At 46.9% G+C, this 24050-nt stretch overlaps 1 protein-coding gene across 5 annotated transcripts; it reads right to left on the bottom strand.

The window, feature by feature from the left end:
• Positions 1-180: 180 nt before the first annotated feature.
• Positions 181-23702, bottom strand: ep300a (EP300 lysine acetyltransferase a). 5 transcript variants are annotated; one of them, XM_077000387.1, is made up of 31 exons: positions 23231-23702; positions 20434-21071; positions 19838-20014; positions 19066-19375; positions 18825-18944; positions 18492-18698; positions 18284-18389; positions 17989-18123; positions 17689-17806; positions 16922-17108; positions 16666-16743; positions 16480-16553; positions 15969-16100; positions 14315-14767; positions 13962-14183; positions 13700-13868; positions 13466-13584; positions 13108-13347; positions 12628-12716; positions 11629-11739; positions 11326-11382; positions 11016-11093; positions 10834-10901; positions 10552-10702; positions 10200-10346; positions 9985-10098; positions 9697-9862; positions 9427-9594; positions 9151-9312; positions 8763-9044; positions 181-5302 (listed from the first exon to the last, which is right to left on the bottom strand). In XM_077000387.1, the coding sequence occupies exons 1-31, from the start codon at positions 23322-23324 to the stop codon at positions 2237-2239; spliced, it is 8238 nt and encodes a 2745-aa protein (XP_076856502.1). In that variant the 5' UTR covers positions 23325-23702; the 3' UTR covers positions 181-2236. The 5 variants fall into 5 exon arrangements, with proteins under 5 accessions (XP_076856502.1, XP_076856503.1, XP_076856504.1 ...); XM_077000388.1 differs by having other exon boundaries at positions 14315-14764; XM_077000389.1 differs by having other exon boundaries at positions 18831-18944.
• Between the last annotated feature and the right edge of the window lie 348 nt (positions 23703-24050).

Raw genomic sequence — 24050 nt, 5'->3', positions numbered from 1 at the left:
AAATACCATCAGATGTTCCACACATCCCTGTACAGGGCCTGCCACACTCTCCAGACTAACAGCGTGGAGACACGACCCCACAACCTCAGACAAGCGTACTGCCCACCAGCAGAACCAAATAGCCCTCATTTACTTCATGACTCATGCATTTTAAACAGCAAAATCACACCAGAAGCCAAGTGATCTCCATTGGTACAAACATACTTTAATGTACAATTAAATAATTGGCAAAATTCTGACCACCAAAATAATTTAAAAAAACAAAAACATTTAAACCAGAGCTTTTTTTTTTGCTCCTCTCAGCAAGCACCAAAAAGTGTTAGCAAGAGAAAAAAAGGGAGAAAGTGGTCAAAATGAATAAATCACATGGTCTTTTTTCCAGTCTGTATCTCAAAGAAAGAAAGAAATGAAACAAAACCCTCTATTCAGTTACCATGGTTTGTACAGTGAATCTTTATGTATATACTCATATATGGATGTATAAGACATTTCATCAAAACGGCATGATATTTCTCAGCAGTCCCTAAGTGGGACGTGTAAGTTATGACTGCAGTGTCATTTTGCATCACTATTACATCTTTAGAAAAAGTGTCATTTATAAGCTCCTGCTGCTTCAAGTTTATTTTTCCAAAAATTAAATTAAATAATATACCTATATATAAAAGACAAGTTTTTTTTTTTTCATTTTTATAAAATAAGTCTCAATCCATATTGCCACTGTTTATTTCATGTGGTCATCCCTCTCCCCCCTGTTGGTCAACCTAGGGGAGGGGGGTGGACAGGGTATCTGTCTCTTTCCCATTGCCCAACTGCCCTCCATTATCATCAGAAACACACAGTATGTGCCCTCCACATCGTATGTGTGTGCAACATGGAGACAGAGAGCATGAATCGCCCTGTTAGTACACACCAATCACTTTCAAGTGAAAATCTCTAATTTAGTTCACATACAAAGTTGCAATAGTACTGGTCTTACCAACACCCAATTTAAAGAACCTCATGGTAAAACTTCGACTGAGCTTGGTTGCTCTAAGCTGCCCTACAGGTCTACAACTCTCAAGAGCTTAAATCAACAGGAAACAGCAATAGAAAAAAATGTTCTTAAGTCTATGCCTGCGTGCCCATATCCATATACATTCTATCAGCCCCCACCCCACAAGAAAGATTCAAGTTGTTATCTATACAGTAGGAAAAAAACTGAATTCCCAAAAGTTGTGAGCATTGAAAAGCCATAGGAGAGTAGTTCCTTTGTGGACAGAGGGCATATTGGAGGGCAGAGTGAGTAAGTTAGCAAAAGGGGGCGTTGAAAAGTTGTTGAAATCCACATTCTCTCATCATTTCGCCAACTAGTCGTCTTGGTAGAAGTCACTGCACTGTGTCCTGTGATCACAGCACACCTGTAGTGTCAGCCGTTCTATTACAGGTCCAGTGGAGGGCGGGATGTGGGAGTGGCGCACACACATTCACATGGAGCTTCCAGCAGAGGGAGAACGCGAGAAGCACAGAAGGTCAGACGGCTCCCGCACATCTGCCACCAGAACACGGTCAGAACCCTTAACACTCTCCACACTTCACTTAAGTCCCACCCCCACACAAACTTATACAAAAAAGAAAAATAGGAAATATAAATTTTTTTGACTGGTTAACAAAAATATATTCTTTGTGAACTGTAGCTGTTTCAAACAGAATATGTTATGAGCTGTCTGAAAATGAACACTGGGGACTGAAGCTGACCAAGAGAGTGATGGTAATAAATAACTAAGGTAGAACTCTTCTCCACCACCACCAGTAGTTAACTAGTCAGAATTTAACACTTTCAAAAAAGGGTGCAATGGTGTATGGAGGAAAAGGAAAAGAAAAAAAAAAAAAAAGATCTATCGGGTTAATGTTATTCTTTAATTTTTAGGCTTTTAAAATCTTAAAAAAATATCTATAAAAAAAAGGCAGACATCCCCAAAAATACTACTCCTCATATACCAAGGCAAATTTTCCCATCCTTTCACCCAAGACCCTTTGAACACAATTGGCTAAAAATATATATATGTATATATTAACAGTAATAACTTACCATTTATTTAATTTATTCATTTGCGCATTTAATGTAGTATCTCCCATAGGAAGTTGTATTCTTTTCATTTACTTCAAAAATATTAAATAATAACACTAATAAAGACAGCAATGGTAAATTCTAAAACTGCAACACCCATTCCTGGGAACCAGGACAGTTCTTTGAGGACTAACGCTGTATTAGGTCTAACGAGTGATTAATATTTGTCCCCATGTCTTGGTTGTTGCCAGCCAGCATCTCCGTTGTCCCTTGACCGTGCAGAGCCACCATTCCACCCAGTTGAGAAAGCATGGCATTCTGGTCGGACCCGAACTGTGCTTGGTCCAAAGAGTTGGGCTGTTGCTGGGGCGGCGGAGGGGCCCCCATGCCCGTGTGGTGCTGGGGGAGGTGGGCGGGGTGGGGGGACCCCGTCTGGGTCTGGGGAGAGATGCGGTGGGGCGATGGCTGGGGCTGCATGCGAGGGGAGGGGCTGGAGATGGGGGGCTGGGACTGTGGGCGGGGCGACGGCTGGGGCGAGCGCACCTGGCTGCTGAGGGAGGTGGGCATCTGTTGGCCCTGCAGATGGGGAGACTGGGACATCTGCTGCTGGGGGCTTATTGGGTTGTTGTGCTGGGCAGGAGAGCTGCCACCTAGGTGCTGCTGCTGCTGCTGCTCCCGCTCCCGCAGGAGCCTTTGGTGTAGTGCTTGCTGCAGCATGGCCTGGGAAGGCTGCGGCTGGGAGCTACCTGGAGGGGGCTGGAGCGAACCTCCAGGACCCCCGTCAGCCCCCTGGAGTCCACCCATAGCATTCTGCTGCTGCTGCTGCTGCTGCATCTGAAGGTGCTGCTGTAGCCTCTGTTGTATAGCCGCGGCCACCTGCTGATGAGCGATGGAGCCCGAGTAGCCCTGCTGCATTCCAGGCTGCGCTCCACCCTGCTGGAGTCCCCCAGATGGAGGCGCACCGGGCTGGCCGTGATAACCCTGCTGCTGCGGCTGGGGATGCTGGAACTGACCGTGGTTTCCCATCTGCTGCTGCTGCTGCTGCTGCTGTTGTTGTTGTTGTTGTTGTTGCTGTTGCTGTTGCTGCTGTTGTTGCTGCTGCTGCTGCAAGTGCTTCCGCATCAGTTCTCTGAACTGGGGAGAGATGTTGGCCATGTTGGTGCCCGGGCCTGGCATGATGCCCTGCTGCTGCATGTTAACACCCATCATGGAACGCTGCTGTTGTAGCTGCTGCTGTTGTAGCTGCTGCTGCTGTAGCTGCTGCTGCTGTAGCTGCTGCTGCTGCTGCTGTTGTAGCTGCTGTTGTTGTAGCTGCTGTTGTTGTAGCTGCTGTTGTTGTAGCTGCTGCTGCTGCTGTTGTTGTTGTTGTTGCTGTTGTAGCTGCTGCTGCTGCTGCTGTTGTTGTTGTTGCTGTTGTAGCTGCTGCTGCTGCTGTTGTTGTTGTTGTAACTGCTGCTGCTGTTGTTGTAGCTGCTGCTGCTGCTGCTGCTGTTGTAGCTGCTGCTGCTGCTGCTGCTGTTGTTGTAGCTGCTGCTGCTGCTGTTGTTGTAGCTGCTGCTGCTGTAGTTGCTGCTGCTGAAGGGGGTTGATGGGGGCCATGCCCGTCCCTTGACCCATGTGCATACCCGCTTGAGGAGCCCCAGTATTCACCTGCTGGCCATCCATGACTGCGGGGCCCGCACCGCCGGCTCCAGGCCCCCCTCTGCTCAAGTACCTTGGCGCTCGCTGCTTGATGAAGGTCGCCATGAGCTGAGGATTCGAGCGCAGGATGTTCAGGACCTGCTGCTGTTGAAGAGGGGAGCTGGGGGACCGTAGAGTCCTCAGCAGGTCTTGCAAGGCACTCTGGGGGAGGCCGCCGGGGCCCAGCCCAGCGCCTGCAGGTCCACCCGGGCCGCCCAACATGCCCATCCCTCCAGGATGGCCCTGCTGCTGGGGGACCTGCTGCTGCACTTGTTGCGCTGCCACCATTCCTGGATGTCCCATCTGGTTCATCATTCCAGGTCGTTGCTGAGGGGAGATACCCGGGGCTCCCCACTGAGGACCATGAAGTGGAGCCCCACCCTGGGGAGCCTGCTGGGGCAGCTGAGGAGGCAGCTGGTTGGGTGGGCCTCCTTGCTGCTGCATGCCTCCTCCCACCATTGCCTGCTGTTGATCTATCGGAGCCCTGGCCACAGCCGCCGGCGCCTGGCCCGTCATTCCCTGGGCCCCGACCATTCCCGCTCCAGGATGGGTCATGCCCAGCTGGTTCTGGCCTTGCGGGCCCTGGTGCATGGCATGCGGCGGCATCATCGCTGGTGCCGGGTTCATCTGAAGGGTCTTCTGTTTAGCCATCTGCCTCTGAGTCTCCGCCACCCGCTGGATCTTCAAGGCCATTTCTAGGGCTGCGGGGGGCGGGCCGCTGGGCTGCTGTCCTGGGTTGGGCTGCTGCTGGTTGGCCGGGCCCACGCCTGGTTTCCCCATTGACTGGGAGAGCGGAGAGGAGCCCGGAGGCCTCTGCCCGTAGGGCGGAAGTCCGCCGGGATGCTGAAGCTGCTGCTGCCCCGCAGGAGGCTGCACCTGCTGTACCATCTGCGGGGAGGTAATCATCCCGCCCCCTGCAGGCATCTGTGGGTACTGATGGTGCTGGGCCACGCCCGCCAACTGCGGCTGTTGCTGCGGAGGCCCGGGCTGGGCTACGGGGGGAGGGCCCTGCTGAGTGGGCGTCTGGGGGGTGGGGGGCTGGGTGCTGGGCGTGGGGGTGCCCGGCCCGGCGGCACCGTTGCCGTTCCCGGGCGAGGGCATCCCTCCTATGGGCTGCTGGCCCGTCCTCTGCATGCTGGCCACTCTCCTGCGGAGCATCTGGGCCTGCTGAACGCGGTGCTGCAGCTGCTGCTGACGCAGCTTCTGCTTGATGTTGAGGCAGAAGGGCACGGGGCACTTGTTCTCCTGGCAGTGCTTGGCGTGGTAGCAGCACAGCGCGATCAGCTGCTTGCAGATGGGGCAGCCGCCGTTGGTCTTGCGCTTGCAGCCCTTGGTGTGCTGCACCACCCGCTTCATCTTCTGGCAGGACGGCAGCGAGCAGTTGGCGTTGCGGCACTGGCAGGCGTGCACCAGCGACTGGATGCAGCGCTGGATGCTGAGGCGGCGAGAGTCTCCGGGACTCTGCATGGAGGCGGCGGCTTGGCTGTTGCTCTCGTCGTCCAGGCCCAGGCCCAGCTTCTCCATCTTGTGCTCGTGACCCTTCACGTTGTAGCAAGTGATGCAAAGGTCATAGTCCTGTGAGTAGAGAGAGAGGAGGAGATGTTGTAGGACATGCAGAATGATGAGGAACAGGGTACTGGGGACCAAGTGCAAGACGTGATTTTTTAAATTATTATTTTTTTCTCTCATGTATTTGTTAACGAGGTCTTTCCATTCTGGGGGTTGAGGGTAGGGGTACGGAAAATATTTGATTCTTAAATGCATCTCGATGCGCAACGTGAACGATTCAGAATCGATTTACAAATGACAATCGATTATCTAGACCTTAGCTCTAACTGAGAACGTAATGAGCGGAACTCAGAAGAGCGGAGGTGTTGCACCGGGACAGTCTGTGCTGCGCACATAACAAAGACGCAAGAAGAGTGGCAAATCTAGCCGGCACTAACTTACTAAAGCCTGGTTTATACTTGACGCATCGCAAGCGGAGCGAGGGTCCGCGCAACGAAAATGACATAATTGTGGTGGCTCGGCCCGTGCGTGAGGGCCTCGCACGCTGCCGATTCAGGAGGTCGTGCATCTCTCGTATTTTGTAACTTCACGCGCACCACGCCTCAGCGCAATTAACAAAGTCATGTTTGCAGGGTTCATACACCCTTACAAGGTGGAATTCAAGCACTTGTACGTCACTTTAAAGGTCCATTTCAATAATTCCCAGCATATTAAACTAAAGTTAAAATTTTATACATATACTAGAAATTATTCAAAATAATTTTATCACATTATTAAAAGGTTGTTTATTTTCAAAATGCCCAATCTTAACGTCTTCACGTTCTCTCATGTATTTGTTAACGTAATACAGGAGAACTGTTCAGTCAGACAGCTATTTGTTGTGAAACCAAGTAGTTACAATTTCAAGCATTTTCAAGTACTTTAGCCTAAATTCCAGCACTTTTCAAACCTGAAACACAAAGCAACATTAAAATTCGCTTTGTGCTTAACTCTATCTCAACTTTCATAGCGAAGGATTTACGTCCGTATTCAGTCGTTGAGAACCAGGGCTTTCGCGCCCTGCTGCACACATTGGAGCAGAGTTAAATGTAAATGTGCCATATTTTGTCAATTGTGATTTTTACACCGCAATCAAAATTTGTCCTCTGCTTTTAAAAGCTTGGATTTCATTTAAAAATGTCAATAGTGGTGTAAAAAAAAAAAAAAAAAAATCATAATTGACAAAAATATGGCACAATACCTTACACTACACAACTCTCTGTAGCTTTATTAGCATGCCTGCACATAGTCAAAGCTGTTTCTTTGTTTTGCCTAGCACTACGGTGGCTGAGAAGGCACACACGGACCCAAAAAAAAAAAAAAAAAAAAAAAATGAACGATTCAGAATCGATTCTATGTTAGAAACGCGATTCGAGCTCGAATCGATTTTTTCCTGCACCCCTAGCTAGCAGCTGACTTAAAACAATATCCTGGGAATAGAACTCCTCAGACAAAATCAGAAATTTACCAAAATCACAAACAACTTTTCATACACACATTCAGAAAATTTTGAATAACTAATAACTTAAACGACTTCCTTATATAAAAATAAAGATTCCAAGACTTCAGAATAAATATTGAAAAATAATATCTCCTAGACGGGACACGGGGCACCTAACCCCAACTGCTCCCCGGGCGCCGGGCTAGGGCTGCCCACTGCTCACGAGCCCGGGGAGCACACGAGCCCGGGGAGCAGTTGGGGTTAGGTGCCTTGCTCAAGGGCACCTCAGTCATGGCCTCAGGTCTGGGAATCGAACCCACAACCCTCCGGTCACAAGACCAGTTCCTTACCACCAGGCCATGACTGCCCTATTTGTTGTTGCGCCGCTAAAGTATGAAGTCCAAACGGCTCCGCGGTCTTTGAAAGCAACCATTTGGAAACACTTTAGATTTTACCGTCAACCCGGCCCGGGTAAGAATGGGCTTGATCGTTTGCACACGCATAAAGACGCTACAGATGATATTCAGGAGTTACAATGATTATAACTCCTGGTAAAATAAAAAATTAAAATAACTTAGTTCATTGAGCACTCTAGTTTTGTCCTAACTAGATATTCAGACATAATATTGCTGTAATACTGCAAAGTCGTGGTCAGAGGTGAACTTCGGTATAGCCGGTGTGTATTTTATTTAAAATAATTAACACCCTTGAGCCACTGTGTCTTTGGACATAGATAATGCCGTTTGCTGTGATGGATAATTAAAGTCTAGCTCTTATTTATGCATAGAAACGTAAATCAACAATATGATCTGTAGCATCTTTATGCGGATAAACGAGGGGAGTCGGAATTCGCCACAACACACACAAGCCAAATCTGTCGCACATGAAATGCTACAGGCACCGTTCAGAAACTGATCAGTTCAGTTAAATGTGTTCAGTTCAGTAGATATATGCGGCTTTTAGAAAATACGGTATGTATATATATATTTTTTTCCATCTGTGAAGTGGAAGTTCTGGCAGCTAACGTAATTAATGTAACAGCACTTTTATTTTTGGAAGCACTTTCATATATTTTATATTTTTGTGATTTGTTAAGGAAAAACGTGTAATTTTGTTTCTGGAAGTGGCATGTTCTCAGCAACTAGCCTAAGCCTAATTCTTGTACGAAGCAATTTGTTGTTTTTACAGAAAGAGTATTTTTGTATAATAAAATTTTTGAGTAGTGGCCAGTTCTGGCAGCTATCCCAAGCCTACCAATTTTATTTACTTTACTACAGTTTTATTAGTTTAATGTAGTGTTCTGAGTGTCTGCCTCAAACAGACATGTTGTCTTGGATTTACCTTTGTGTGTTTACATTATTACAATATGTTGATAAAACCTTTACAATTACAATATCTTTATAAATGTACTCTGCTTTCATGCCAGCATACCGAAGTAGCTCGTTTTGAATTGAGAATCGTTTTTGAATCGGAAAATAATCGTTTTTGAATCGAATCGTTGGGATCTGAAAGAATCGGGGGAAAAAAAATTAAAAAATCGAATCGTGACCCCAAGAATCGATTCTGAATCGAATCGTGGGATTCCCAAAGATTCGCAGCCCTACTGTTAGCACATAATTCTACTCTTGTGTGGAAGCTGTGGTTTTGGTACCACATATTTGTTGTTGGCACATAATATTGGTTAAGAGTTGGCATTTGCTGAAATCTGTTAATTTACTGCAAACATGCTGCTACAGGTGCACTTTTTCAGTTTGTATTTCTTTGTTCAGTTCTCTGGAATGTGTGGCCTTGTACTTGTCATATTGCTTTCATTTGATAAAATATAAAATAAAATGAGAGTTTTAAAATGGAAATAAATTTGAAGTTAATTCATCATGGATTGCTACTACCAAGATGCATCGATAATCATTTTATAATCGAATCGCGGACCTCTGAATCGTAATCGAATCAAATCGTAGAGTGCTTGGAGATTCCCACCCCTAGTTGAGGGAGTGTGAAAAAACAACCAAACCAAAAAAAACCCCTCAAATTGATCATATTTCTTACCTCACACACAGTACAGTGGAACCGTGTCTCAACATGATGTCTGCACTCGTTACAAGTGTAAACGAATCGGTCTTGGCTCTGGTTATGTAGCTCCACCAGCATACACATGGAACTCCATTTGGAGCGCCTGAGTGAAGAAAACTCCAGGTGCTTGTCCCGTGCCAAAGTGAGAAAAGCATCTCTCCCGTCCATCAGGTCGCACGCCATCAAGGGATCCGGGTCCATAATGGGCGGAAGAGCGTTGGAATTGGGCCCAGCGATAAGCCGAATAACAAAGAACACCTGGAAGAGATACCAGAGGCTTTAGAAGAGATACCAGAGGCTTTAGAAGAGGCCACACATTTTCAGAATTGCACACAGCTAACTGAGCTGCCCCTCTCCTCCCAACCTCCTTGTGCTTCTCCATGGTGGCGTAGAGCTTCTGCGACAAGTCGTTGGACACGTTGGGCATCCCCGGTTTCTTTTTGTTGGCTCGGCTCAGGCTGCTCTTGTTCTTGCTCGTCTTCTTGTTGTTCTTCTTCTTGGCGTTTTTGCTGTCACCCTTTGTGGCCTGGAAGAAGAACCGGCGTGCAGTCACACATTCATCATTATATACAGCCCATGGCTATATGCCGATCTAGTTTTCATGAGCAGGTAACCTATGGACGTGACGCTTCTGACTTACATCCACGCTTTCACTGGAGGTGCTGTTCTCCTCCCGTTTGCGTTCCTCTTCCTCCTGTTCCAGCTCTTTAATGCTCTCTTCAAGCACGTTGGGCCAAAAGTCACCTTCAAAATAGGGCAGCTCTTTCGCGCTGGTGAGACGATCCTCCGTCGCTTGCTTAAAGATGTCCTGCACATGGCATGAAGAGGAGTCAGTGCACCTCGAACTGCCGTTTGTCTCAGTGAAGACACGTTACATGTCTCGCGCACGGGAAAACGAAGCCACGCTCACCTTATAGTCGTGTACGATACGCTCAGTCACAGATTTGTCCAGCATCTTCTTGTACCACTCTTGCAGCCGTTTAGGTTTGGGGATTTTCTGGTCGGCAGGGTGACAGTGGAAGATGTAGTCATCTCCCTCACTGGGAGGACAGGCCCAAATGTGGCCCGTGGTAAACCTGAGATAACAGCCAGACGGTCAATTCTAGCATTTAGAATGGGAAACGCTCTACATGTACATTACATTTGTTAAAGCCGTTTATGATAGTCATATCTTTAGCTGCATTCATACATTTCTTACCCTAGTTTTTTAACATACTCCAGATACCCAATAAGAACCTCATGGTAAACTGCTGTCCTCAAACTGCGTGGCTGAAAAAAGTGAACACTGTCCAGGTAGGATATGTACACCCGTCTGGAGGGGAAGAGGGTTGGCATTAATCAAAGCATAAGGGAGAGTGTCAGCAGGTTTTACAGATCATTCAGTATCTTGTGATATGGTCCAAGACGGCTGACCTTTGATTAGGCGGTGGGCAGTCAGAGCCATATTCCTGCACATGCATGCCGAAAAAACAGACGTCAGCGCCATCGATGTCCTCGAAGGCAAAGAGAGCTTTTGATCTGTAAGGGAAAGACTCCGCCATCTCCCCACTGTCCACAAACCTGAGAATGCAGAATCAACACATCAGACATCAGATCCTTAAATTATCTGAAGAATATAGTCATGTGCATCAAACTGGGATGCCCCGCACCCATCAGCGTCTCTCCGCCACACTAACATTAGTCCAGACCCAACACCATGTGAAATATCAGACAGCATTAACCTCCACATCAACCAGAGCCGACTACATCCCTATATCTCCCTCACCTGGACTTCATTCCTGGTTTGACTTCCACCACCTTATCAGAGACGTGGACAACACGGATGGTGACTTCACCTGACTCTGGGTGGTTCTGTCGCTTCAGGAAATCATTAACCCGAGTTTCTAAGTAGCTGCCCAGCTTTGTCTGTGGTAGCCCTAAAAAATTGTAAAAACATATGCGGTTAGGCTCCAGGACACTGTTGCACAAGTTAACATTACTGACAATCATCTGTTTAACTGAATTCTCTGTTGAATCAGTGGCCTTCTGAAAGCCCAGTTCCACATACTTTTAGCAGCGTATTTATTCTCTTTGCGGGTCTTGTTGGACTTCTTCAGACACCCATTGCACGAAAAGCTGATAGGGTTATAAAAGATATACAGGTTAAGTACTCTTTGAAATACAGCCAGCTACATCAACTTATTTAAATTAAGTCTAGTCTGAATTTTATGTGAAACGTTTAAGACTCACCCTGACGGCCAAATAACGTCATTGTGCAGAACACAGATCTGATGCATTTTACGTCCACAGTCCATACATTCCACAAATCTACAAAAGGAGCAGCACAGTTTGCTTTAATATTTGCCCAAGACAGGAATACATGGTCAAAACAAAGCACATTTTAATAAGGCCGATCAGGCACTGAATGCTTAATAAAGTCAGATGAATTGAAAGAATCCTTACACACATGCACACACACCCTCAGACACATTTATCCATTTGGATGCAGTGTATTTATGAAGCATAAGAGCATTAGATCAGAGATAACAAAGAAGCTTACAACTCAGGATCAAGCGTGTCATTCTTCTTCTTTTCAAACTGTTCCTTGTTGATGGATCTGAAACACAGATGTTTTCAGTGTGTTGAAATGGTAAAAAAAAGGCACATTGAAAATTGGAACCAAATTATATTGACTCTAATAGGACTGTCTTATTCTGTACTGCAGTCCCTTACCAACTGCCAAAGTTAGAAAACTTTAGAACAAAGAATCATTTTGGGAACGGTTTTGAAAAAGAACAGTCCAAACTAAACTAATGCTCTTTTATATGTAGATCTAAAACACAGAGAAGGCAGAGATACTTACGCCTGAGGCTGGGATGGATCATCCCCTAAGGACACGCTCTCACCCTGGATCTCGTTGAAACACTTCTCACAGAAGTGGTACCTGTCAGCAAGAAGCCCATATTTTGGTGAACTATACCATTCCCCAACACCACAGCCAATCACAGACAGGCCATGAGGAGGTGGACACCAATCAGTGCAGGGCAAGGCAGGGCGGGCCAAAGGGGAAGCAGGCACAGATGAGGAGCGCAGAACAGGGTCGTCGTCAGAGGAGCCAATCAAGATGCACGGATTTTTGAGCAGGGATTTCGAGGAGGGGAGGGTAATGGTGCAGATGATTGGTCAGACGAAAGCAGGCCATGGCAGACGTGAAAGAATTTACAGGGAGGGGAGAGGTGTCAGGGAAGGGGGGGGGGGGGGGGGGGGGAGGACATCGGTAGAAACGGACGGATGGATAGGGGGACGACAACAGACAAGACAAGCAGAAAGCCAAAGCAAAGCACAGATTAGCGTTTGCATGTGTAATGAGCAAAACATCACAGCTAAACAAGGGCAGGATCAACTGCAGGAGGAGGCGGGGTGAGGGGAAGCCTTACAGACACATGAGCACATTAAAACATGTACGCACGCAGCAGAAGCCAACGCTCAGATAAAGACTGGCATTTGAAGGAAACCCTTCCTCAAAAGAAACATGCATATGCATCAAGTCTTTAAATGGCAAACCAGCTCTGCTTCTTTTCAACACATGTATATATGCTAATATGTATATATGACAATAAGGAAAAACGAATGTAGCAACCTCACTTATAAATTGCCTATGGAGTGGATATATTTGGTCTTTTGAGTTTAGCCGTCCTAGCTAAGCAGCTCATGACTTGGTTTAAATGACTGATATGTGGTCATGTTTGGTAGGAGAGATTCAAATTGATCTACTATACCAATAAAGCAGGTTGCGAGTGTGTGTATGTGTGTGTGTGTGTGTGTGTGTGTGTGTGTGAGACCCCCCCTCCATGTCCCTTACCTGTTCTGGTAACTAAAGTAAGCAGCATCTCGTGGTATAGTGCATAGCTGCTTCCCGTAGCAGCAGAGAGTTTGAGGGGAGAATTCCAGCTATAAATAAAACAAGCAAACAAAACCAGAAAAGATGATAAAGAGAAACGCAGGAGCAGACGAAGACATGGAGACGGTCACAGAAGAGAAAAATATAGGACATGGGCACCTATTTGAATCTGTGAGTAGCCATTTCATTCTACACATCACAATGTCAGTGCAGTGAAACTGATCCTATAGCCCTTCAGAAACAGTCTGAACGAGGCATCATTATGAGAGCAATCTACACTGTAGCCAACACACAGGACACAAGAACTCTGCCCAGAATTGGTAGACTGCATTCTAGCTACACTGCAACTTAATAGCTTAACAATTGCTCGTCTTTTGAATGGAAATGTCAGGATCGACAGTACGCAGTTTACAGAACGTTCCTTCCCTCTTCCTCACATACCTTCCTCCCACAGCAATAGCCAAGGCTCTGCATGACGGGGTCGATCTCCTGCTCAAACACTTCTGCCAGCTTCGAGCAGTACTTGTAGACCCGTGACGTCTTGCGGTTGTACAGCCAAGCGTTGTTGAACATGAGCCAGATGTCGTCCACATACTGCCAAGGCTCCTGGTACTGGCCCGTGTCGAGTTTCCGCTTGATGGTGGACAGGTCCATGGGATTCTTCACAATGTCAAAATAATCCTGAGAGACAGGTGATCAAAAGAATCAGGAAACTGTATTAGTCAGGGTTACAGGAGCACACGTTTAAGAACTTAACACTTGTTGGGAGTTTGCAAGTAGGACTGCAGGGATCACGTACAGGAATTCCCAGGAGGGATGGATCCACAGGCTGACGGAAGGGGAGAGACTCTGGATCCTGGCGATAGAGAGACTCCAGCGTGGGCATCAGCGCCTGCCGCAGTTCCTCTGGCTTAAAGACTAGCAAGACAAACGGAACCAACACACACGTATCAGTCTCCTGCTTACAAAACGTGCCAAAGCACCGTTACGCGTTGCATCTGAATATATTCTTGTCCGAAGACTATGTTCTCACTCTTCTTTTTGATGGGCATTCCAGCGGGTAGGCTGTGGGACCCTGAGGAGCCCGTGCCCGACTCCTCCTCTTTAGGCTCGGTCTTTAGCTCAGGCTTTTTGTCCTCCCCTGCAGCTGTCTCCATGGGAATACCTTTGCATCCTTCACTGGACCCCTCTTCCTTCTTTATCTAAGGTGGAGAGCAAAAGCAAAATCTCAGCAGCCGCCATCATCGCCGAGCAACCGTCCCCGTCTGCCCACAGACCGGTTCGCTCGTCTGTACCTCAGGCTTTTCTACGGCCTTTATGTTTCCTTTCTTTCCGGTTCTTCCTCCCTTCATCGACCCCTCTTCCTCATCCTCTTCCTCCTCCTCCTCCTCCTCCGACTGCTTAACCTCCATCTTGGGCTCGAGGGCGGTGGCGGTGGCGTCCGAGGCCAGCGGCTGGGAGGCCGTGTCCGCGCTGCTCACAGACGCAGGAGTGGAAGCCTGGCCCTTCTGAGACAGCTGAGCAGGCAAAAAGAACAAAAACACACGACAGATGTTAGAAAAGCGGGCGTCACCCCACACCGTGGGGGGCGTGAGCGGAGCTATTAACACCGTGATTACCCATTTCACGCCACGGCTGCAAGACTCACCGGAGTGGGCGGATGCTGAGACGCGAGGTTGGAGGTGGGCGTGGCCGAAGGACCCCCTGCCGACGTCTGCTGCTGCTGCTGGAGCTGCAGGGCTTTGTCAGAGTTAGCAGGCTGGGGTACTTGCTGCTGTCCGCTACCCAAGTGGGGTAGGGTGGGGGTGTGGGGCAGGGTGGGGGTGTGGGGCTGCGGTGTTTGCGAGCCCGGGAGGCTGGGAGGAGGCGTGAGGTGCGGGGTGGGTGTGCGGCTGCGCGCTGGGGACGGGGAGCTCTGTCGCATGGGCGGGCAGTGGGGAAGGTTGACGGGCTGAGAGGGCGTCGATGTCGGGGGCACCCCGACCATGCCGCTGGGTCCGAGAGAGCCCACTGATGTGGCACCGCCGACCGGCCCAGCAGAGCCCGGCTGGGCTAAAGGGCTGCTGGCCGACATAGGCGGCGGGGTGGACATCGGCCCCTGCTGAAACAGCCAAACACAGTAGTGGTCATCACGCATTCATAAATCAGCTCTACATGGAACATGTATGACAGCATTACTACTATACAACACCTAATTACACAGGGCAGGACGGTGTGTGGGGAGAAGGGAAGAGTGGGTGGGAATAAGAATGAGAGAGAATGTAAGAATAAGAGTGTAAGACATGGAACGAAGCTGCATTTTACTCCTAAAATAGTTGTGATATTTGTGTAGGTTATAAGCAGTGTTGGAAATTCTATCTTTCTTCCACCTGCCACTGTGGCACCTGCCAAAATTCCACCATTTTGTAATCACAATTTTGTCTTGGTTAGAAAAAAAATCATCAATACACATTAATGGAACTGGTTCTTTTAAAAATCTTACTTTTGATTATTCATTTTTTGTTTTTTAATTTTCTGTATCAACAGAAATGTACCAACACTCATAGTCTCTGTCACTCTGGTTTCAATTTCACTTCTGCATCTGAATCAGAATCAACAGCAACGGCGAAGCTGCATCCTAAACTACGTGTACTACTGTAACAGACATATCAGCATCATTTAATAAAGTGGAATCCACTAGCTAGAACATTTGTTGGGTACATAAGGTAAATTAAACATGTGGCAGCCGTAAAACCTTTCTGAAATTAGTAAAACATCTGAAAAAAGTTTAGGATGCAGCTTCATCGTAGCTATGGCTAAATAGGCAACTATCTAAATATAGATTTATGCAGTGTTTTCCTTCATCTAGGTAGCCAGCCACTTTTGAATTAATATAATTCTACACAAAATTTTCTAATATTGTTTGTTTTGGACATTAGTATTTAAGCTACATTAGCTAAATAACTATCTGTTACTTCAGATTCACAATGAAGTAGATATGTGGAATGCTGATCGCGGTTTGATGCAAACATTCAAGGTTTCTTTGGCTTTGGGTGGAAAAAGTTATGATCTGATAACCAACATGTCTTACGCATGCATAAAACAGGCTGCCATAAGCCTGCAGCATCTGCCGTAAGACTCATCAGATATGATGTTCAATTATGCACATACGTAGTCTGCTTCTCCCGTCCACATTGTTAACCTGCCACTGTGACTGGTGAGTTTATCAAATTTACCCACCACTTCATAAATTTATACGCAGCTTGAGAAAGTGTTGGAGGCTGTGATTGTTATAATCCATCTGCAGGAACGTTCTCTCTTACCTGAGACATGCCACCCTGCGTGCCAGACTGTGCCATGCCCACAGGACCAGAGCCGAGCATCGATGCCGCTAGATACTGATTCTGCATCGTTGCCACGTTTGGTGGGGTCATGCGTGCAGGCCCCACATTCATCTGAAACAACCAAACACTGACGGTTGATCTTAGGCACCGGTGCACAAGCCAGAAACATTAAAGCGTGTTGAACAAAATAGCTGTGTGTCAGCGTCCATCAGGTCTAAGAGCACAAGCACTCTGGCAGTTAGGAGGTCCCCAAAGGGCCCCATGTGTTGCCTCAGTCAGGAACCGGCTCCCATGATATAGTTCAAATATAGTTAAAAGACGGTGTTTAACTAACTACACATTTTTACCATGTTTCAATCATTTGTTTTATATTACGTTTCTTTTGGGAAGGGCTTAAAATATTAGCACTTGTTTTTGCATTAAAGTGAACACGCTTTTGTAAAAATTTTCCAGATGCTAAGTGAGACGGCAGAGCGAGTCTCTTCCTCACCTGGTTGAGGGGTGTGCCAAGCGGAACAGGGGACCTCTGACCTCCAGGCTGCATCTGATTAAACGAGTTCATTCCTACACCACACACAAGAACTACCAGTTAGTGCTGAAGGATTTTTTTCCTTAAAAACTTAACATTTTGTTGCATAAAAGAAAAACGGGAGCGTTCAGCAGCCGACACACATACCAGTAGGGCTGTGGATCCGGTTGACTATCTGGTTTGGTGCGGTGGGCCGCACCATGGACGGGTCTGGGAGAGGGCCATCTGCAGTGAGGGGGCAAACATTCGTTAGGCTTCTTCTTAAAATTGCAAACGATACAATTACGGAAATATTACCATAGTGTTCTCACTGCAAATTACAGTATCCATATAATATAGGACAGCTTGAATGTTTTTGAACTTCTTGTTCCCATCAGCCCAAGATACTAACGCGCCCACTCACTAGGGGGCAGTCCTGTGGGTGGCCCTTGGTGCCCCATGCTGGGTGGTCCCTGCTGCATGCCAGAGGGAGCAATGACGGACTGAGGTCCCAGAATGCCCTGCTGTTTCTGCAGCCGCGTCCGCCGCTTCTCCTCCAGCTCCTTCTGGATCTTATAAATCTTCTCAGCCAGAAAGTGGTAGTATTCTGCCTATAAAGGGGAATCAAGGAAAACAATTTTACCATCAGTTCAAATGCTGAATATGTAAATGCATCATGACCACAGGAGGACCAGGACGTTTGACATCTATTTGAATGGCCATCCAACTCATAATTCCTACGAGGTAAAGTATGTTTCGTAAAAACTTAGAAAGGCAAATTTTTCGAGAGCTCCGACTTCTCACAGTTAAAATTCTTTGGCATTACCAACACGGCAGTGCTCATTGGGAAAAATAAGTGTGTTTTTTTTGCTGGTTGTTTATTTTAAGCTTTTAAGAGTCTTCAGTCTAGAAATACAATGTCCAAATTCTGGTTAATGCTTTGATATGCTGAATTTAGTTTCTACAACAAAATGAATCAAACTGATCTGAATTTTGTCATTGTTAAGAGTCTATTATCAAAGTATGAACCTAATGACTTCAGATAGCTAATCTCAGAGTAAATGTAGGAATAGCCAAGTTCCTAGTCGATGTGAACGCAGCAAAAAGACTAGAAAGTACAAACACACACACACACACACAAACACACACACACAAACACACACACACACACACACAGGAGAGGGGCTTTACCCTGCTGTTTGCAGACTCATACATGTCCCCTTCCACTTTACGAGCATAGGCTACGAGGTTCTCCATTCGCCTGTCCTTCAGGGCTGCTGGGTCTGGGGTGGGGAAGATGGCCTGAACGCTGTTGCAACAGAAAGAGCAAAGAAGCTTCAGAACAGAAGAACATAAAAACAGAAGCCAGTATAAAAGTACTCAAAGTACAAGAGATGCAAATGTTGCCGTTCCTACTCTTAACAACTAGAACAACGTCAAGTTAAGAGAAGCAAATCCCTGAAGTGGTACAGAGTAGTAAGAGATGCATACAGTTTGTGGACGAGGTGGTTGCGCAGATCCTGGGTGATGTCCTCGTGCCAGCTCTTCCTCATGCCAGCAGCAGCAGCTGGAGATGCCACAGGCATGGAGCCCACGCTGCCCACACCACTACCGTCACCCAGCAGACTAGGAGCAGAGGAACAGTTGGGTTAAGGCCTTTCAACATGCACATCACAGTCTACAGCACACTGCAGTAACTACGTAGCCAAGTGAACACCACACTCTAGGACTTTATCGCGAGTTTCTAGTAATCGCCGTGTGCTGAAAGCACGATGGAGCTGCTTACTTTGGAGAGTTGGTGTTGAGGCTCAGCATGGTATCCTGAAGAAGGCTAGACGACTGCGTCTGAGGCTGGACACCCACGGCCCCATTAACACCCATAGGGTTGCCAGCTAGAAAAGCAAGACCGGGATATAACTGAATATGACAAAGCTTTGCCTCTTTAACCGTAAACTAACAGCAGTAAGTCAACGCGAGAAGAGTTAGTCCCTTACCCATTGTGTTAAGGGGACGAGGCGTCTGTTGTGTAGGCTGGGTAGTGGCCTGGTTGCCCTGGTAGGTGAGGCCAAGAGCCGCGTATGCTCTCTCAATGGAGCTGGGGTCTATCTGACTCGCCGTGTTGAGACTGGGAGCACTGTGCGCACCACCTGGTGTGGAACCCAGAGAAGTACCTAAACCCACACTAGAGGTGCCGAGCAGAGCTGTGGGGGAGAGACGCAAGAGAGTTAAAACAGCAAGAGTCAGGAGGACCACGGTCATTACAGACAGTCAAGGTGCCAGAGCTTTAAAACACAAAGGGAACGGGCCTGTGCTAGACTGATACACACACTCACTCTGCTGGTTCCTCTTGTCTCCTGCGTTCTTCAGAGGCAGGCAGACTGGACAGTCGTGCCGCGTGCAGTTCTTCCAGTGGGAGATGATCTGCCTGGACGAGGCGCAGTGCGCCACTGCAGATTGGAACGGTAAAGAAGCGTTAGCGTTCAGACACTTGGTGCAGTGACGGGAGGGCGGCGCTAAACAGGAAATATTAGACACGGCTGGCGGAGCGTTTGCCGCCCCCAGACTCACCCTGGCAGGACTTGCCGGCCTGGCAGTGGGTCATGTGGTTGAGGACGTTCTTCATGGTGCGGCAGTGGGGCAGGTTGCACTGGCGCACCTCCCCGTTGGCCTGCTCCCGCCGCTGGCACTTGTGGGCGTGGAGCAGGAGCACCAGCTGCTGCTGGATCAGCTTGCGCTTCTCCGGGTCGGCCGTCGGAGGAACGCCCGCCCCGCCCGCTACCGAAGACGCAGCTCCCGGGCCGAGTCCTCCCTGGGAGTTGGGAACCATGGCGGCCGTCCCGCCGGCTGCGGCGCCCCCTGCTGGTGGCTGCTGGGAAACCTGACAGAGAGGGGGAAAGGGTGTAAGAGTGCGTGTGTTTAGTTTATGGGGAAGCCGTGTGGCTTTTTTTTTTGCAGGTACAGTTTAAACGTGTTTGGGATCAAACACAACCAGTGAGGGCGCCACATTGATATTTACAATTGGCCTCTATCTGCTTGAATTTCACCTGGAGGTATGCAACCACAACAAAACAGAAAGTGAAACAGTTCCATCTAATTATTTCTCCCTGATTGGACACATCAAACCAATCGGATCGCAGAAATTCTTGAGCACTAATGCAAGTATACAATCAGAATCTATAAATGATGCATCATCAAATGCCTTTCCATAGATGTTAATGAGAACCTGTCAAAGGTGCATTTTCAAGTTATTTTCAAGTCACAGCTAGACAGCTGGCCAACTAGACTAATGTCAATCTTCTCAGGCTCCTAATGGATGTCTGTGCTCAATATGGATGCTCACCATGGTCGGCATGCCTGGCATGGGTTGGGGTTTTTTGTCCATGTTGAACTGTGCCAGGCTGTTGGGCAAACCAGGCTTGTTGTGGAGCTGTGGGGCCATGCCTGCACCGCCCAGGCCCTGAGCTGCATTCTGACTGTAGGGACTTCCATAGGGGCCTGGACCTCCCATCATTCCCATCTGAGGTCACACGGAAGAGGAAGGAAAACAGGAGGATGAAGAAGAGGCGAAACATTTATAGGCAGATTAAAGATATACTGCAAAATAGACACTGCAGCCATGGTGATTCTCTGAGCGTTTTCCCTCCACAGCCGACAAACTTATTTTTAAACTGCAATTTTTAAAGTCACACATTTAAATACTCTTTAAAAAACAGGAGGTAAAATAATTTTGCCATTATTTGTTTTGAAAAGTTTGTTTTGTGTTGGAAAGTTTGGATATTCTTTCCAACACAAAAATTGACAAATTCAATGCAATCTGTGTAGAAACATCAATGTGTCATGTGTAATACCATGTGTAAGAACATTCCTAAGATATGGTGAAATTTGGTTGCTTTTGTTGCCCCAAACAGGTAGGGAAATAAATCCCCATTAACTCACCTTGTTCATTGGTGCAGGCTGTTGTGCTCTCAGTCCTCCCTGGCTTCCAGCAGCCTGATGCTGCAGAGTCTCAGCCAGCAGATTACTATTGCTGCCCATGCCTGGACTGGGATACCCCATTCTGGGTGTGCCGTTCATAATCTGTCCTCCCATGATGCCTTGCTGCTGAGGTGCAGGCACACCTGCCTGCTGCTGACTGCTGCCTTTCTGGGGGCCAAGCATAGCTCTGTTCATGCCACCCACCATTCCTGCCCTCTGTTGCAGCAGGCTGGCCTGCTGAGGGGAGAGGTGCTGCTGTCCTTGTGGGGCCATGCTCGGGGGCCCCTGAGATGTCTTCATACCCCCCAAAATTCCTACGGAGGCCCCCACCGTGCCACCTCCCTGCTGCGGCGGCGTTACGGCCGGGGCTCCAGACCGGAGGAGCTCGGAAAGCTGTTTGTGCTTTGCCGCTGCGTCTTGGCCGGCATTTACGGGCCCCGTGAGCCCGCCACCCACTGCCCCGGCACCACCCACTGCCCCAGCACCACCCAAGCTGGTGTGGAGCTGGCTGAGGTCCCCTCCATTCGCCAGGCCCAGCTCAGAGGAGGTGATGAGCTCATCTGGGAGGTCATGCTCAAGGTCAAAGAGCGAGCCAAAATCTATGGAGGGGTTAAGCAAAAGATCAACACAAATATCCAGCTCACAAGAAAGATAAATGCATGTACATTAGTGGACGTTACAGTTTGGAGTTCCACAGCATAAAGCCTCAAGAAGTAACCACAGACATGCTGCTTAAAGGACTCCTACAGTCAACTCTTTACACCACTCCGAGACTTCTGTGCACTCATCACTACATGGATGAAGTTGCACATGACTAGGAAAACATGTAGTATTACTGAACTTCTAGAGAAATTCAAAATAAATATAATTGTGACCATTTGATTTTATCCAATTACAATGGTCCAACTTCCACCTCTTCAATCACTGCCAGTTTAATAAGGAATCTCAACAATATATACATTTTATTGCAAATAAATGCAGCATATTCAATGAATTATGCCCAAGACTGTAAGTGTATAGCATTCAATGTGCATCATCTTTTATATGCCTCACAAAATCATACTTATTTTGTAAACGGTCTGTGGCACATTAACAAACGAATGCTATTTACCAAGCCAGAAATAAATTGTAGTCACAGCGTTTGACAGACACAAATTATATAGATTAAAAGCACTTCTGCTTGTTTAACTGTGTTGCCCGTTTTCCAGTCAAGTACCTACACTGTCCTCCCAAAAAAAGATGACAAAGAGTGAGAAATACTACAGTGTTTAAAAAAACACCCTGACTTGAGAATTAAACTGCCCTCGTTCGAGACACACTCAACGGAACTTTTATCATACTAAACAAATGATGGCTACAAGTTCAACGTATCGTTTAAACTTGCAGCAATTGTTTATTTCTAAATCCGTGGCCCATTTCAGGACTTAAGAGGAGTTGTAGTGTTATTGAACAATGGAAGGGAGATTGCGAGCTATAGATGAAAAAAATGACCGAAGACAATCGGGTGTTTCAAACAACTAGCTAGCTGGGCTAGCTCGCTCCAGTAGTTAGGACCATTCTGCGAAATATGGTCAACTAGCTAGCAGCTAACAACCATCTGTTCAATTTACTAGTTATAGATGATTTTTTACCCTAACCTATTAAAGTCCTGGTCGACTGCGGTGCCTCAAAGGACGAAGCCGTACCTAGTTAGTTAGCCAGATAGCTCGCTAGCTAACAATGCCAGAAGCAGCGGTGGACTCGGAGTTCTAACAACTGGGCCTGAGGCTGCGGCATTTAACCTAAAGCTACCGTGTTAACGCCAAATAGCTGACCTGCTAACAATATTGGCTAGCTGTACGTTCAGTTAAGCCTCTGATCAATGTTCCAGGGCTGCAAATGAAATTTCAGGTGAAAATCAACAAAAAAAGTAGAGTGGTGCGAGCAGAAAACTGGACGTGTGTTTGAAAACGAACTAAGGTCATATGTCTAGATAGCCACCTGAACTGCAAGCATGAAGTTGTTTGGGTAAACTAGCAAAAAAAAAGCCGATGAGCCTTGATCTTGGTCGATTGTTAGCTAGCTAGCTAAAAAAGAAACAAGCCTGAAGGTAGTTGCGTCTGTTTGAGGTATTCAACTGTGAAACTTTACAGCAAAAAATGTTTCTCCAATTATCTTCGCAGTCACAACGAGAAACTAACATAATATGCCAGTGAGGCTCTTGGCTATGAATGGGATATGTAATTGGAGATTTACTCAAGACAGCGTGTTATTAAACTGGCCAAGTATCCTCAGTCAAACTACCTGAATTTGATTGTTAACGCTACTGTTTACTCATTGGCACATTAGCCAATATTACTAAAATTTAACATTACACAAGAACACTTGCTTTATTCTGCTGAGGGGTTTCTACTAAATACATAAGGACTACATCCTCTGCATGTACCATGTTGCGAAGCATTTTGTGCAACCTGAAAATGAACAGTACTTCATAACTTGGCTAGATGGGTAGCTAACCAGCTAGTTGATCTTAGGCAGCCTTGCGAGCTAACGCTGGCGCTAAGCAGCTAGCAGCCTCGACGGCTAACTGGCGTAGCTGCTGCAAAGCTGGAATGACAAGCTAAGCTAGTCCTGTGTGGTCCGACGTCGTTAGCTCACAAACTAAGCTCGGTTTGCTACCTACGGCAAAATAGTGATAGTGATAGTGATGCGATAAATAAATAAACATAAAAAAAATTATTTAGTCTTTGGTTATGCGTAATCAAATAATGATATTTACCGTTTCCATCGCTGGCTGAGGCAGAAAGTGCCGGAGAGGAGAGTTTAGGCCTCTTGGCTGAAGGCGGGCCAGAATCCAGAACGTTCTCGGCCATATTTTTACGAATTAAAAATATATATATATCCACAAAGATAGGCGTCGTCGCCTATTACCGATCCTTGTTTTCTCGTCTCCTTTAAAAGTCGACTTTTCCCCCTCCTTTTTGGGGACGAAGGAGGGGAAAGTCCCGTGTACAAAATACTCCTCTTTCCTGGGTTCGCCTCTCGATTTCAGCTTCGGCGTATCAACCCCCTCCCCAGTCAGATTTTTTGTTCTTTATAAATTTCTGCAAGCGGAGGAGGAGGGAGGGGGAGTCAGTGACAGAGGATAAAAAGACACACGTAGCAATTCCTGCCAACTCCTAGAAATTCTGTATTAAGTAGGAGAATTAAACAAATGAATACGTTTCTCAATTTTGCACGTACTCCCCATCCTCGTTCAGAAGAGGTTTATTTTGAGGAATAAAACTGGTCACAAGGGTGCAGTGCAAAGCTAATATGAACTTCTCATTACTTAATGGCAAGGCGCATACAAGAACATGGGTATTCTTTTTCTTGCTTGCTTGTGAAATTTTATGCTCTATGTGTCATAAATATTTTTTTACTGAATACCGGTGTTGTCAAGATTTCGTTCGTGGGCTTAAATGTAATGAAATGCTCTGAAAAAGAAAACTAAGATATCTGAATATCTGTAAAAAGTAGGCCTAGGTAAACGTGTTTTTTAGCAAATGTTTCACACATATGGTCACTTTCTACTGTCTTTGAACTGGGCCATAAAACAT

Source organism: Brachyhypopomus gauderio, chromosome 3 (genome assembly GCF_052324685.1).
Source record: "Brachyhypopomus gauderio isolate BG-103 chromosome 3, BGAUD_0.2, whole genome shotgun sequence".
In the NCBI taxonomy this organism is placed as follows: domain Eukaryota; kingdom Metazoa; phylum Chordata; class Actinopteri; order Gymnotiformes; family Hypopomidae; genus Brachyhypopomus; species Brachyhypopomus gauderio.
This window is presented reverse-complemented; position numbering and strand designations above follow the sequence as displayed.

Coding starts and splice junctions, on each gene's coding strand:
- ep300a (XM_077000387.1), bottom strand. CDS start 23,324: ATGGCCGAGAACGTTCTGGATTCTGGCCCGCCTTCAGCCAAGAGGCCT. Junction 10,902..11,015: donor GACGTTATTTGGCCGTCAGG/GTGAGTCTTAAA, acceptor TAACCCTATCAG/CTTTTCGTGCAATGGGTGTC. Junction 9,595..9,696: donor GTATCGTACACGACTATAAG/GTGAGCGTGGCT, acceptor TGCCATGTGCAG/GACATCTTTAAGCAAGCGAC.